This window comes from Malurus melanocephalus, unplaced genomic scaffold (assembly GCF_030028575.1).
Source record: "Malurus melanocephalus ecotype Western Australia unplaced genomic scaffold, MMel_1.1 scaffold_41, whole genome shotgun sequence".
NCBI classification, from domain to species: domain Eukaryota; kingdom Metazoa; phylum Chordata; class Aves; order Passeriformes; family Maluridae; genus Malurus; species Malurus melanocephalus.
In genome coordinates, this window is record NW_026623273.1 from 1747051 (window position 1) to 1760155 (window position 13105).

Genomic DNA, 13105 nt, shown 5'->3' on the forward strand with positions numbered 1-13105 from the left:
TCAACACCTAAAAAGGTGATTTTTATTTTAYCCCCCAAGAATACTGACAGTGTGAAAGCTCAGTCAAGGCCTATGAAGAAGGGCTTGAAAAATAATGAAAAATTATTTCCTATGCAGTCACACTAAACAATGCAAAAGCTTCACAGATCCACCAAAACAAAGTCCTGTATAGACAGAAATTGAAGGATGACTGCAGGCAGCACCTTTGAGATRTAAAGGGTGAAAAGGAGAGGCCACACTGATGAGCTCTCAACAGGGTGAGCTCTGTACACAGTTTCAGGCAGTTGTTTCCAATCTATCCTGTTCAGTTCCCCTTTGTCCCATATCCAGCAAAACGGCTCATATGAGGCAGGCCAGTATTTCACCTCTGGTACTCAGAACCTGCACTTCCCTGAGCACATACACATCAGACTGTGGGATCAAAGGCCTTTTTCATATGAGACATGCACAGAAGGACAATCAAGACAGTCTGTTTGAGCAAGATGTTCACCATGCAGTCTGCTTCCTTCAATTTCCCTTCAAAAGATGGTGTCCAGGTTTTACCCAGGTGATCTCAGTTCAGCTCTTATGACAGGACTAGTCTCTCCTACTATTCTTAAAGCRGTGTGAATCTACAGAGCATTTCAGTTCCACAATTACTTAAAGAAATCCTAAGCCTGGGAATATTTTTTTACTGAATGCAATTATAACACATGTGCATCACAGCTGCCAAAAACTGGACTCCAAGTGAATTTAAGACGCAACTAATTGTGCATTTCTAAAGCCAAGTGACAACTTGAAAAAATACTAGAAAAGCCAAATGACAACTTGAAAAATACTAGAAAAGCCAACAATCTCTCTCAACACTTCTGAAAACATCCTCAAAATGCCATGTAAAACTGCATAACAATTTCACAGCTACTTTTGTGTCAGAGAACTCCTGGAGTTTTTTTATTAAGCAACCAGTGACGATATAACAAAGCTATAAAAGCCTCTACCAAGCTGTTTGCTGCTTGTAAAATATCTGTGGCTGTGGGCTTTGATACAGGCCCAGGGAATCAAACTGCAATGAAGCGTAAGTCCTGACCTTCTCCCACTACCCCAGATGATTGATCCAGTAGCAGGGTCCACAAATGAGTGCATGCCTCAGGTTTTGAGCTGCATATTCCAAACATATCAATAAGCTCCTGAGTACCTAATCTCTTGTATTACTTAACATGTCATTGCAGAGAAATTATAAAAGGCATAAGGCTTCTGCACTCATTAAGTGCTTTGAAAGTATTTAAAAAATACCCTTACGGAGCAGGTATCAACTACAACCCTATTATTTTGGAGGCCTATACGTAATGATTATCTCTAGTGTTAGCTAAATCATGTCTGTRGCTTGATTTATGTTATTCAAGGCTGTGCTCAACAGCTGTGCCCAGCTGGCAACTAAATGCAGAGGGTAACAGAAGACTTCTAGAAATCAAACAAGCATTGCAAGAAGAAGCCTCTGAGGTTAATGTGCTCAAATTGCAAATTCAGGCTCAGTGCACCATGCACCTACTCAAAATGGTCAGAGATATGTATGCGCAAAGAAACAGGGTAAATCTCAGGCCAGCCAAAAACACACTTCTCACTAGGCTCCCCTAGTGAAACAGGTCCCCCTGTGCTAAGTCAGGCAATACAGAACGAATATATTCCCACCACCTACACGCAGTACCTGATGCTGGTGTCTAATTTAGGATCCTAAGCTCCTCTGACAGCCAGCAGAGTAAATATACAACTCCAATCTGACGCATAGCACTAAAAGCAAGACAGCAGCTGGAAGCCTGAATGATTGGAAATCTGAACCCCTCCCAGAAAAACCACCTACTGTCCTGCTGCAGAGATCTTTGCTTGGGTTTACCTATTATACATCCCATGGCAGAATCCTTCCCTATCCGTCTCTACATCACTGACATCTGAGCAGGTTTAGCAGCTGCCCATTATGGCCACATGCCTGTCAACTTCTGACAGTGAACAAATGAACTTTTGTCTGAGAGGAACAAAATAAAAGGAGAAATTCAGCTGCAGACTGAAAGATCTGAAATAACTGCTGGAAGTCTTCAGGGCAGCAGTGCATCCTGGAACAAGAGTGTGTTAATGCAGTTTGCACCAAGAAGATAAAGCACAAGGACTGTTACCTAAAAGGTCATMAAGCATAAAGCACCACTTCCAAGTACCAAGTAACATGGTGTGTAATTTAACCTTTCTCTAAAGTGTGTAAAACAAAAAAGCCTCAACCAATAAACCAAAACCACTGAAAACAAGCAACAAGAGAGATGAGCAGGAAGTTTTCTGATTCTATGAATGAACTTCCTACTCTTACTACAATAATGACTTAATAAGGTCATCAGAATGAAGCTCTCAGTGAGAAAATAATTTGAAATGTGATTAGTTCCATGAAAAAATCCGCATTTGTGCCAAAAAATTATCTTTTAAAAGCAACACTTACCAGTTTTTTCCCAGAGTGACCACTGCTGACTTCAATTTGACACAGAAGCCTGATCCCAGCAAAACTGCCATTTAGAAACCAACGCATCTGGATGYTTGTAGAGTTGTTCCCAGTAACAGATAACTTTTCTGGGGTTTTTGGATGAACTTAAAAAATAAAGAAAAAAACTTTCAATTCTAAGGAAAAAAAAACCCCATTTACTTTACTTCAGAAAAATCTTATTTTAGAAGATCAGAAAGAATCAGAAGAGTAAGCATTTCAATCAGCAACTGGGAAAACTGCTACCAGGAAGGAACCTGCAAGCAGTCTCATTCCTGACTCTCTTCTCATCTATCAAACATGGAAACAGATTTACTTAAGACAGAGTTTACTAGCACATATGATAAGTAGTTGGGACACTGAAAAACATTTTCTCTTACTGATTTTATCAAAAAAGTGAAATAACAGCTATTTCAGAGGACCACAGTGATCAATGAAATTTACTCAACTTTGTTCACCTCCTGTGAACTTTTTAAGTTAGGACTTAAAATCTGCTGAATAGGACACAGGAAGACTCCTAAATGACCTCTCCTGCCCCAAAACTCCATTTACAAAATTTTTTAATAATATTCTGCACTAATATGCATAGCTATCAGAAAAAAATCTACTGTTGTAATTGGCCCAGTTACCCTTAAGGAAATATGAACTCTACTTCAGGAATTAAGTGTGGAGTGCAGGAAAGAAAGAAAAGGAAACAAATAGGAAATGGCAGCATATCACCTGAGTATGAAACAGCCCAGTTTATAATTAATAGAAACAAGTTACACTTTTCTGAAYTCTTTCAATTTGCTCTGACAATTTTAATCTCAGGCTAGTTGAACTGGGATCTGGATAAAGAAATGCATTCTCCTCATATTTAAATTCAGTTTTTTTGAGAACAGCAGAATTCTGTAACCAATMGGAATCCCTGAAACTTCAGCTGTGGTTGTGGAGGAGAAAAGGATGGTGAAAGCAGTGCTAGAGCAGTGGTCATCTCCCTTTCCTTTTTTAAACTGAAGGTCTAATGAGAGAAGTTGCTTCTTTCTCCAAATCATGACATGATCATGGCTATTACCAGTAGCACACAATAGTCCTGATATTACCTTCTGTCTTTTCATGCTATTTTTTTAAATCCAAATCCTGCTGCAGTAAAACTGTGTCATATTTTGCCCCTATAATGAGACACTGAATTTACAGTTCATAAAGTTACACCTAAATTTTAATTATTGAAGTGTAACAGAATACGAAGCAAAATATTAACCTGCCCAGATGACRCYTCATCCCTGGAAGTKTTCAAGGCCAAGTTYGATGGGACCCTGAGCAACCTGATCCATTGTGTGGCATCCCTGTCCACAGCAGGAGATGGAGCACAGAGAGTGTGTGTGGTGTGTTGGAGCCAAATGATCCTTAAGGTCCATTCCAGCCCCAGCCAATCTGGGATTCCTTGATAAGCAGCAGCTGGCTAATTATTGGATCACTTACTAGCATTTATCACACAGCAGTCTGTCCAATACAGCAGCACTGCTGCTGAGAACTGGCACCTCCCTGTACAGCTCATCATTGCCTCAGGACATAAATAATTTTCAAGTTCAAATTATTGAATATGGCAATAATCCGGTGACAATCAAGTAAAATAATGAAAAGTATATGATGTCAGAGYTCTTGAAACCCAAAACTAGTGAACAGCATGTATTAAATACATCTTTTTGCCTTTGTAAGTCATTAGTCTTACCTCTCCGAGTTATATCAACCAAAATAGATGACTGTGCTTGCCCGATAGGATTGGACACACCTAATATGAAATCATAGGTTTTTTGATCAGGCTGTACTGGAAAGCTGCAGGTACGGTCTCTATTCATTTCATTGACTTCGCATGAAACATTTTTACCAGACATCCTACAAAGTAAAAAGGGAAGGGAAAAGCTTCGTTTTTGAGTAAGTTAATTCCTAACAACAGTCAGAAGTCTAGACTGAAAACATGGTACAGAGTGATGGGTTCAGTTCACATGGCTTACAGAATGATTTGATTGCAGAGGCATATTTAACACCACAACGCAGGTTAAAGTGGCATCAGTCATGACTTGCCCTGTTCTCACGTGAAACTTTCCTCTTCCACTAGCATAACATTTCCATTCTCTCACTTCTCAAAAGCCTGGAAAACAGGTAGGTCCTGTAAAACCACCTCACAAGTCACAACTAAGATTCTGATTTAAAGTATCTTTGTTCAGATCAGCATACATTTGCATTTAAAGAATTTTCTTAATTGCCTTCTGAACCAGTGAGATGCTACACACATTGTCTTTCTGCTAGCCCTGCCAAATCTGAACTAAAGATCTGTTACCTGGAATACATGCACTAGTCTCAGCTGTCTTTCAATCAAAAACAGGAGAGGCAGTCAAGACATACAAGAACCGTGGTGGATTCTTAGGGATAAAATCTAAAATGTGTATCTMTATTTATGCACATGTATTTGCTTTAATTACAATCTGTGTAATCCTCTCATTCAGTGCAAATTTAACTAACTTTTTCCTTTGGGCATTTTTACCGTGTTCTAGCTGAGCTCTGAGCTCCATGCACTCCATGCTCTCTCAATAGTTCAGTGTGGGCTGAGAACAAGGATGAGAGTATTTATTCTGAAATGCATCACATTAATCTCACAGCTTTGGGCTGAGCAAAACAAGACTGGACAACATCCTTGTTTATATAATGATCATGGGCAGTCAGTGACTGAAGCTCCTTTCCTGTGAATACCTGCTTTGTTTTGTCTATCTCTTTGCATTCTACCCACTGACTTTTTAAAACACTGGCATTCTAGATGACATCTGTGACTGTAACTCAAACCTCATTGCCTCCAACGTACTTCTAAGCCACCATGAGACTCCATTTCTCATCATTTTGTGTGACTCAGGCCTCTCCTGGCTTCCTTCCCTGACTGCTCCTTTGGAAGGACACAGGAGCCTCTTCACCATGGGAATTTTGTTAACTCCTCACTAACTTCTAATCATAATCACCAAGAAATCCTCTTTGCAAGTGCTATTACAATGTTTCTTCTTTTTAAAGGCTTTACATGGCCTGCCCTGTAAGACAATGTAGTAGGATACTAGTTGACTGCTTTCTGTGGATGAAACCAGTTTATTTGACCCTTTAAGTGTTTTGTGGGTAACATTTATTCTGCCTGCTGAGAGAAGAACAGATRGAGGCTAATTGCTATTTTTCCCTAGTGACTCTTGGGAAATGTCCCACAATCTGTCTTACAATTGTTTCCTAGTGAACTTCTGTCATCCTGCCCAGCAGAAGCTCAGTAAATGTCTGACATGATCTGACTGAGGTTTCACAAAAAAAAAAAAAAAAAAAAATTAGTGATTGACCCTTACTATCTCCCTGCATTTTCATATTGGTCTTGTCCACATGTTGGCAGCAGCCTGACACACTAAACCCTTTATCTAATCGTGAGTTCATAATGGTATAAACCTAGGAAAAGCCAGCCTTAATCCTCATTGGAATTTGCAGGGCTAGATAAGGGTTTTCCAAGTTTAGTTTAGGTACAGCTTCCAGAAACTCTTGGAAAGTATTTTGGGCTTTAAGCAATCACATTTAAATAGGTATGGTGCATTAAGTCACAGACAACAATGGAGGTACTCCAGTTGTACCCTTTTACTCCTTTTAGTGCTGATTAATTTTACCTTTCAAATAAACTGTACTTTGTTTTTCGTTCTCCATATAGTCCACTGGGTCTGCCTGGTTTCCAGGTGCATTTTATTATAAAAAAATTGGATGTTTCACAGCTGAGGTTTTGAGGAATATCAGGAGCATCTGTAGCATGAAAGGAAATCAAAACAGTTAGCTGATGTTTTGTCATCCTTATGTGACATTTGAGTCACTGGATTCCTTAAAGCATTGATCTTTTGTTTTGCTGGGTTCTGAAAGCATCAGTCTTTTGTTTTGCTGGGTCCAGATTGCGTGCTTCAAAAATACATGGCAATAGTTAGACTCCAACCACATAAGTAATCATATAAGTAATGCTTTTTTAAAAATCACAATAAAATAGGTGGATAATTATTATCAGCCACATCTGACTAACACTTGACTCTAGAATTCTAAGTGGGTGGGTAATCTGGCAAATCACATGCAAACATATTCACAAGCTCCAGGCTCTGACCTGGAAGTGTTTCACTGAAACTCTGCCAGGAGTTTTCTGAAATTCTGAGCATCAGTTCAGCTGCTGAGCAATGAAGGAATGCCGTCCGCTGTGTGTCACATTTTCTAACGTGCCAGCCCCACCACTGCTTTGAATTCTCCAAACAAGTCGTGTCAAGGAAATGGTCCCTTTAGTATGAATTCCACACCGAATCTAAAAATTAAAGCCATGGCTTTGGAAGTGCCCATTTTTCTTTTCAGTCTTGTCCTTTGCTCGCACACTAGAGCAGCCCTGAGCGCCTTGCTGGAAAAGATGGGCAGCATTCCCAACAGAGAGGGTATTCAGAGCATTCAAGTCTTGTACACTTGTGATGTATGGAAAGTATATGCCAAAGGTGGCACAACAATATCCACATAGAGATATATCCCCTTCTCTCTGCCCTAGAGGAGGGGAACTAACACAAGAGGCAACAGTGGCAGGCTTAGTTCAGATTATGAGCAGTGAGCCAAAGAAAGAACACCTGTTTTGCTAGACCTAGGTTTAACCAAAATGGTGTATATACATATTTACTTCCTCTGCCTTTGCTTCCCCAAGATTCTCTCATCAACAAGTAGACCATTACAAGTCCTCTCCTCTCTAAGTAGGTACCACAAAAAGAAACACTGATAAGAAACTGACTTAGCATCCCATCTCTTAAAAAAAAAACCAACAAAACACTGTGGTGGAAAAACTCATGGGATTGCCACAGCCTTCATGCTTGAACCACTCACTTATTTACCTGGAAGATTTTTCCACCAAAGCAAATTCTGCACAAATAACACAAAAAGAGTATATCACTGAGAAGTCATAAAAGGCTGAATTGTGTTTTGCATTGTCCTATTGCACACTTAAGAGACTAAGTCAATGACAGGATACACAAGACTGGATATTGAAACACATTTTCAAAATTATCCCAGTTTCTCCTGTCCTTTTCCTCAACTGCAAGGACCATAAGTTCAAAGGCAGGCATTTCTAATGGGGAAAGGGATTCTAATGAGCAACTACTGAAGATGATAACTCTCAAATTCCCTGTGGAGAAAACACATAAATGTTTAAAGTGACCAAAGACAGGGAAGAAGAGCGAGGTACTTTCAGTCATTTGTTTTAATGGGCATCTGTTTCTGGAACATATGTCTGAGCCGGCATGGTTACACAGAGAAGATACCGTGATTCAGTATCTTTAAAGAAAATACTAAAAGGATGTTTTAGAAGAATGTCCAGGAAAGAGGAATTATTGCCTGGTTTCCTTTGCTGTAATTAGCTCCCAGGGAACTTTGGCCATGAATGAGCATCTGTTGTTGCTGTTGCGAGTTTAACCATTCTCACTTAATTGTTGCGAGTTTAACTGTTCTCACTTAATTGTTTTCACTTGACTAGTTGGTAAATGAATGTTTGCACTCGCAGTTCTTGCTCTTACTCTCACCTGGTCATGGACTAAACTAGAACAGATGTAAACCTAAAGCAGTAGAGGCAGGGGTTGAATATTCATATGGCAATAAACTACTTGGCATCCCAGATAATTAAAAAGTACCTAAGAACAAAGGATCAATGAGAGAAGCACTGGGCCAGGTTCTAAAAGAAGAGGGCTTACATGGGTACCTTCTCATCCTTCCAGCCTTGGTGTCTCCTCCATAAGCTGGCCTTTCAGAAGTGAAATCAAACAWGTACAATCCCCAGTTCAACTTCAAAACCAAGAGCCAGGTAGAAAAAAAGCCACAATAGCATTTGTTTCCTAGCAGAATCCTGAGTCTCAAAATGATTTTGATTTTTCTGYGGTTAGTAAACATGATACGTACATCCTACAAACACGACAGTTCCATCCATCCCATTTTCGAGGTGGCACACTACATTTGTCCCGCTGGTATCTGAAGCACTGGCATTTAGCACTCTGATGGCATGGCTCCGACTGCTCAGCTGTATCATTTTGTAGGGTTTTGACCCATAAGTCATATTTGTTATGTGCTGATCTTCTTCATGGACACAACAAAATGTCACATCTGAACCTACTGCCACCACAGTGTCCAGAGGAAACACACCACTCCCACCGGGCTCGCTATCTTTTCCTAGTAGAGAAGGAAGAAGACAAACAGAAAACAAACCCAAAAAACTCCACATGAACAATGTGCTACAAACATGGTGCTGATCAGCTAAAATGTGACTGAGGAGCACTCCAATGCATGCAAAGAAATGTATTCTAGGTTTCATTAACTAGTGATTGCATTATTTCTCTAATCAAAACTGTTCAAAGCCTCAAAGGCAGCAGCCCATCATYGTCTAATGTTTTTTGTCTGGTTTTGGCTTGACTCTTACAAAGAAATAAAAGTCTGTGGGATGTCAAGGGAGCAAACATACCAGGGATGACTTCTGCTGGGCTCCAGTCACTCCAATCCTTGGGGCCAAGAAACTGTGTTGCATTTATGTAAAAGCGAATCTTCACATAGTGTGATGTGCACTCCAAAGGCATATCTGATGTCCAGTTCCAAGAAAGAATGACGTCTTCATGAGTCAGTTTTGAGTAGTAAGTAACCTGCAAAGTTTTTGCACCAAGAAATGAACTGAGACAGAGCTTATAATCACCTTCTACTAATGACATATAATCTCCTATTTGTCAACAGAATGGCAAATTATGTGAAGTAAATCGCAAAATCCTGATAGACTATTGGAGCCTTCCACCTAACTTTTAGTTGTGCTGTGAATTTACCAGGACAAATATCTACGGTACTGAACAGCCCACCAGCTAAGTACCCTGCCAGCCAGAAATACCAGAGGGCAGATATTTCAGGGAGGGCAGAAGGATTTCCAGGTGTTTAAAGAGGTATATACTGCACCMTGGGCTTCTCCCAGGAAGTGAAATGTTCCAACTTCTCCAAATCCAAAAGAAAACTTTTCTAATATTAGTCCCAGGCTGCATATTTTGTCTTTTCTTCATTATTGAAATTTATAGAACAGAGCTACAAATTGACCTGGAAGAACTGGTTACAAAAATAGTAAAAAGCAAGCTGAGCATTCAAAGACCACCAAGACTAGAGACACTGTTGGAGATATATAGTATAAAGTATCTGCCAAATTCATAAGTAAGTTCTAATTAAAAAATCTCTCTATTAGATTTTAAAATCAGAAAAAACCTGCTGTGACTAAGCACTGGCAGTGTTTCCAAAACTTTCAAACTTAACAAGAAGTTACCTACCAGAAGCACGAATACAGGTCCTGCAAAGYTTTAGAGTCTTCATCATTGTCAGCTTCCTTCAAGTGACCTCTCAGAACATTACCAAGGGCAAAAATTGTATATATATATATTTCATTAAGGAAGTAAGGGACTTACTTTTGTGACTTCTTCCATTGTTTCTTTTCGGAGTATCTGAATTTGCCAAAGGGCATCCAGTCCATATGGGAAGACTGATCCATTATCACTCCACTTCAGATTTAATGTGGAAGTTGAAAAGTCAGGCGTTAAACTAAGAATGCGTGGAGTGACAGGAACAAAGGCTTGAAAAAGAGAGGGGGGGAAAAAGGCCATATTCAGGTCATCATTCTGCAACACCAGCCCTACAGGTGTCCAACAGCCACATCTCTCTGCTCTGAACTGGCCAGTAGCCATACAAACATGTGACTCAACCTCTGTAATTAGAACAAGATGGSCTCTCTCACTACTGGAGCATGGAAGTTCTCAGGAAAGCACAGGTGTTGATGAGTCATAAGATAGCAATTTCTTTTAATACCTCAGCGTGCAGATAGGCAAATAACTGATGGTGAATGTGACTTTTCACAATGCATAGTAGGGAAGATATTCCAACTTTCACAACCTTCCTTCAATACCACAGTGATAAAGGAAATAYGGAGTCAATTTTTGAAGTGTGCACAAGGACACTTACAGGAAGGATGGTGGAAAAGGCATCCCCAAAAGAAGAAGCATGTTTTGGAGACCAGTAGGGAAGTGGAGACTTGCCACAAAAGGGAGAATAGGGAGGAAGGAGAGCAGAAGCATGGGATGGAAGAAGCTCACATGAGGTTCTGAAGAAGATTATGGGGAAAATGATTTTAAGCTACAAGAAGCACTAATGGCATGACATCATGATGGGGCAGGACAGGGAGATTAAACAAGCATCTCTTCTACAAATGCATGGTGGTGAAGCAAGAGRTTGAGAAACAGGGAAGAACTATAATGGTACAAGGGTTATGGCAGTTCAGTGGGCCTGGTGCAGGATAAACATATTTTTAAAATGTGTGATACATCCAACTTCAGTCCTGATCAAGGATCTGAGAGCCTGCAAAGTGTTCAGCACAATCAATACACTGTCCACAATAACCTGCAATGAACCTAAGAGACATATTCTGCTGACCAAATATTTTTGAGCTGTATTTTGTTGAAATTCTTGAGCTGCTCTTGACTGCAAACAGAACCATGGATAAGAAGTGTTACTGACTTTAGAATCTGACTACACTGAAGGAGTAAGCAGGCAAACCAAAGCCAAAGACTAAAGTAAGCAGATTGTGTCACTGCCATCTTTAGTTTACAACTTGCTCCTTTACCTGGAAGAAGTGGGAAAAAGTCTAATTTACTTATGTGTGTAGATGAGGAATTTGTTTATAAATGCTTCCTAATCTATAACTAGGACAAAAAAGGGCAAAGAGTGGGGGATGTAACATTGTTGTATTTTGCTTTCCTCCTCACATTCTGCCCTTGATTTCTCTGCTATGAACTATGGGTAAGAGGAGTATTCTTTCTCTTGAAGGGTTAGAGAAAACGACCTATGGTGTATGGCAGCTGCATATGGACTTGGCATATCAACATTTTACATGCAGGAAGGCAGCCAAAGAAACCTGCAAGCATATACCCATCTGAAGAATGGTTGAACATAGTATGAAGGCTTTAGGTACACATACACAACCTGATACTTACAGATGTCTTTCTCGTGAATCACGAATTCTTTGGTAGGAAAAGAAGTTCCAGAGCTTTTGATTGTCACTCTGCTGGAGCTCTCTGSGAGTGGAATCTCAACCCTTCTCTCCTTAGTTTTAAAACACACTTGAGGGGTAAGGTCACTGAAAAGACAGAGAAGATTAAGGAATTATTTCAGCTGATTGGAAGCTAAGGCAAGTTAAATCCTGTTCTTGGACACTAATAAAACAYGAACTCTCTGTAATAAACAGAAAGCTTCATATCGAGTTTGTGAAGGAGTGAGACTTGCATGGGCTTTGGTTAGTCTCAGATAAGTGGAATTACCTCATCGTTCAAGTCACTTTTATCACAGTGATATGTTGTACATCAGCTGTGTAATGCAACCACCTAGTTTTAAAGAGAACAGTTCAAAGTGAACACCTTGCATTTTAACCAAAATAATAGAATCATAGAACTGTTAAGGCTGGAAAAAACCTTTAAAGTCATCAAATGCAACTGTTAACCTAGCACAAGCACCATGTTCACCATTCAATCATGTCCTTAAGTGCCATATCCACATAGCTTTTGAACACTTCCAGGAATGGTGACTCCACCACTTCCCAGGGCAGTCTGTTCCAATGCTTTACAACCCTTTTTGTGGAAAAAACAAAAAAAAAAGTTTATTAATATCTAATTAAACTCGAGGCAAACGAAAGACATGTTTCTGAAACCTAGTGCCTATGAATCAACATTTCAAAGTAAGAAAAAGAAAAAAACCCAAACCAAACCTAATAGTATTGCATGTTTCTGAAGGCTAGCCACCATGAATCAATATTTCAAAATAAGAAAAATTAAAAACCCTAATAGTAAACCAAACCTAATAGTATTGGCCCCTCCCTTTGTGTTTCCTGACTCACTCTCCCTCCATTTCTTCTCAAAGTGAGGGCATATGGGTTGAAAGAGCAAGTTTACCACCTGTGTCCACATCTTAGAACAAATCTTTTAGTTCGCTTCTGCTGCTTAGCTYACAGGGAAAGAGCAGAGAGCAGGGCAGAATATTGCTAAGATCCCAGGTGAAAAATCAGTCTGTACTCAATATTTGTGCAGTGCTCAGCACAATGTGAATCTGGCTTTTGTCTTGAAGATGTAGATATATACAGGAAACAATAATGGATGGGTCAAGTCCCTTCGCTCATTATCACTGATACTGAGCGATACATAACTAGAAAGGCATAAAGTTTGGAAAAATCCAGACCTTCCTCTTGGGAGAATGACRGCAGGAAGGAAAGCAGAGAGAACAATGCCAGACTTCCTGCTGAGGGACTGTTACTCACTTATGAACTGGCACAGGACCCTGGAGCTCCCATCAGCTGGAGTCAAGAGCTTGGGTTGAACCTTAAGATTCACGCAAGACTCCAGGCTAGTGAAGGCCAGCTGAGACTTAAATGCTCAGAMAGGCTATCTCTCTTCTTTACTGAGAAATTGTAAGATGATGTTTGGGCAACTGCAAAACAAAACCTTTTTTCTCTCAGGGATGTCTGCAACAAGTTCATCTCAGACTCTCTGCTTCAGG

General features: G+C 39.9%; 1 protein-coding gene across 5 annotated transcripts in view; it reads right to left on the reverse strand.

Annotated features, from left to right (window-relative positions):
• LOC130572781 (leukemia inhibitory factor receptor-like) overlaps nt 1-13105 on the reverse strand; it is a 47597-nt gene that overhangs the window by 12574 nt on the left and 21918 nt on the right. For all 5 annotated transcript variants that reach the window (XM_057364698.1, XM_057364694.1, XM_057364695.1 and 2 more), the window contains 7 exons: nt 11554-11696; nt 9976-10139; nt 9006-9180; nt 8450-8716; nt 6160-6289; nt 4209-4372; nt 2459-2604 (listed from right to left, as the gene is read on the reverse strand). In XM_057364698.1, the coding sequence (XP_057220681.1) occupies nt 2459-2604; nt 4209-4372; nt 6160-6289; nt 8450-8716; nt 9006-9180; nt 9976-10139; nt 11554-11696 (1189 nt within the window). The remainder of the gene's footprint in view (nt 1-2458; nt 2605-4208; nt 4373-6159; nt 6290-8449; nt 8717-9005; nt 9181-9975; nt 10140-11553; nt 11697-13105) is intronic.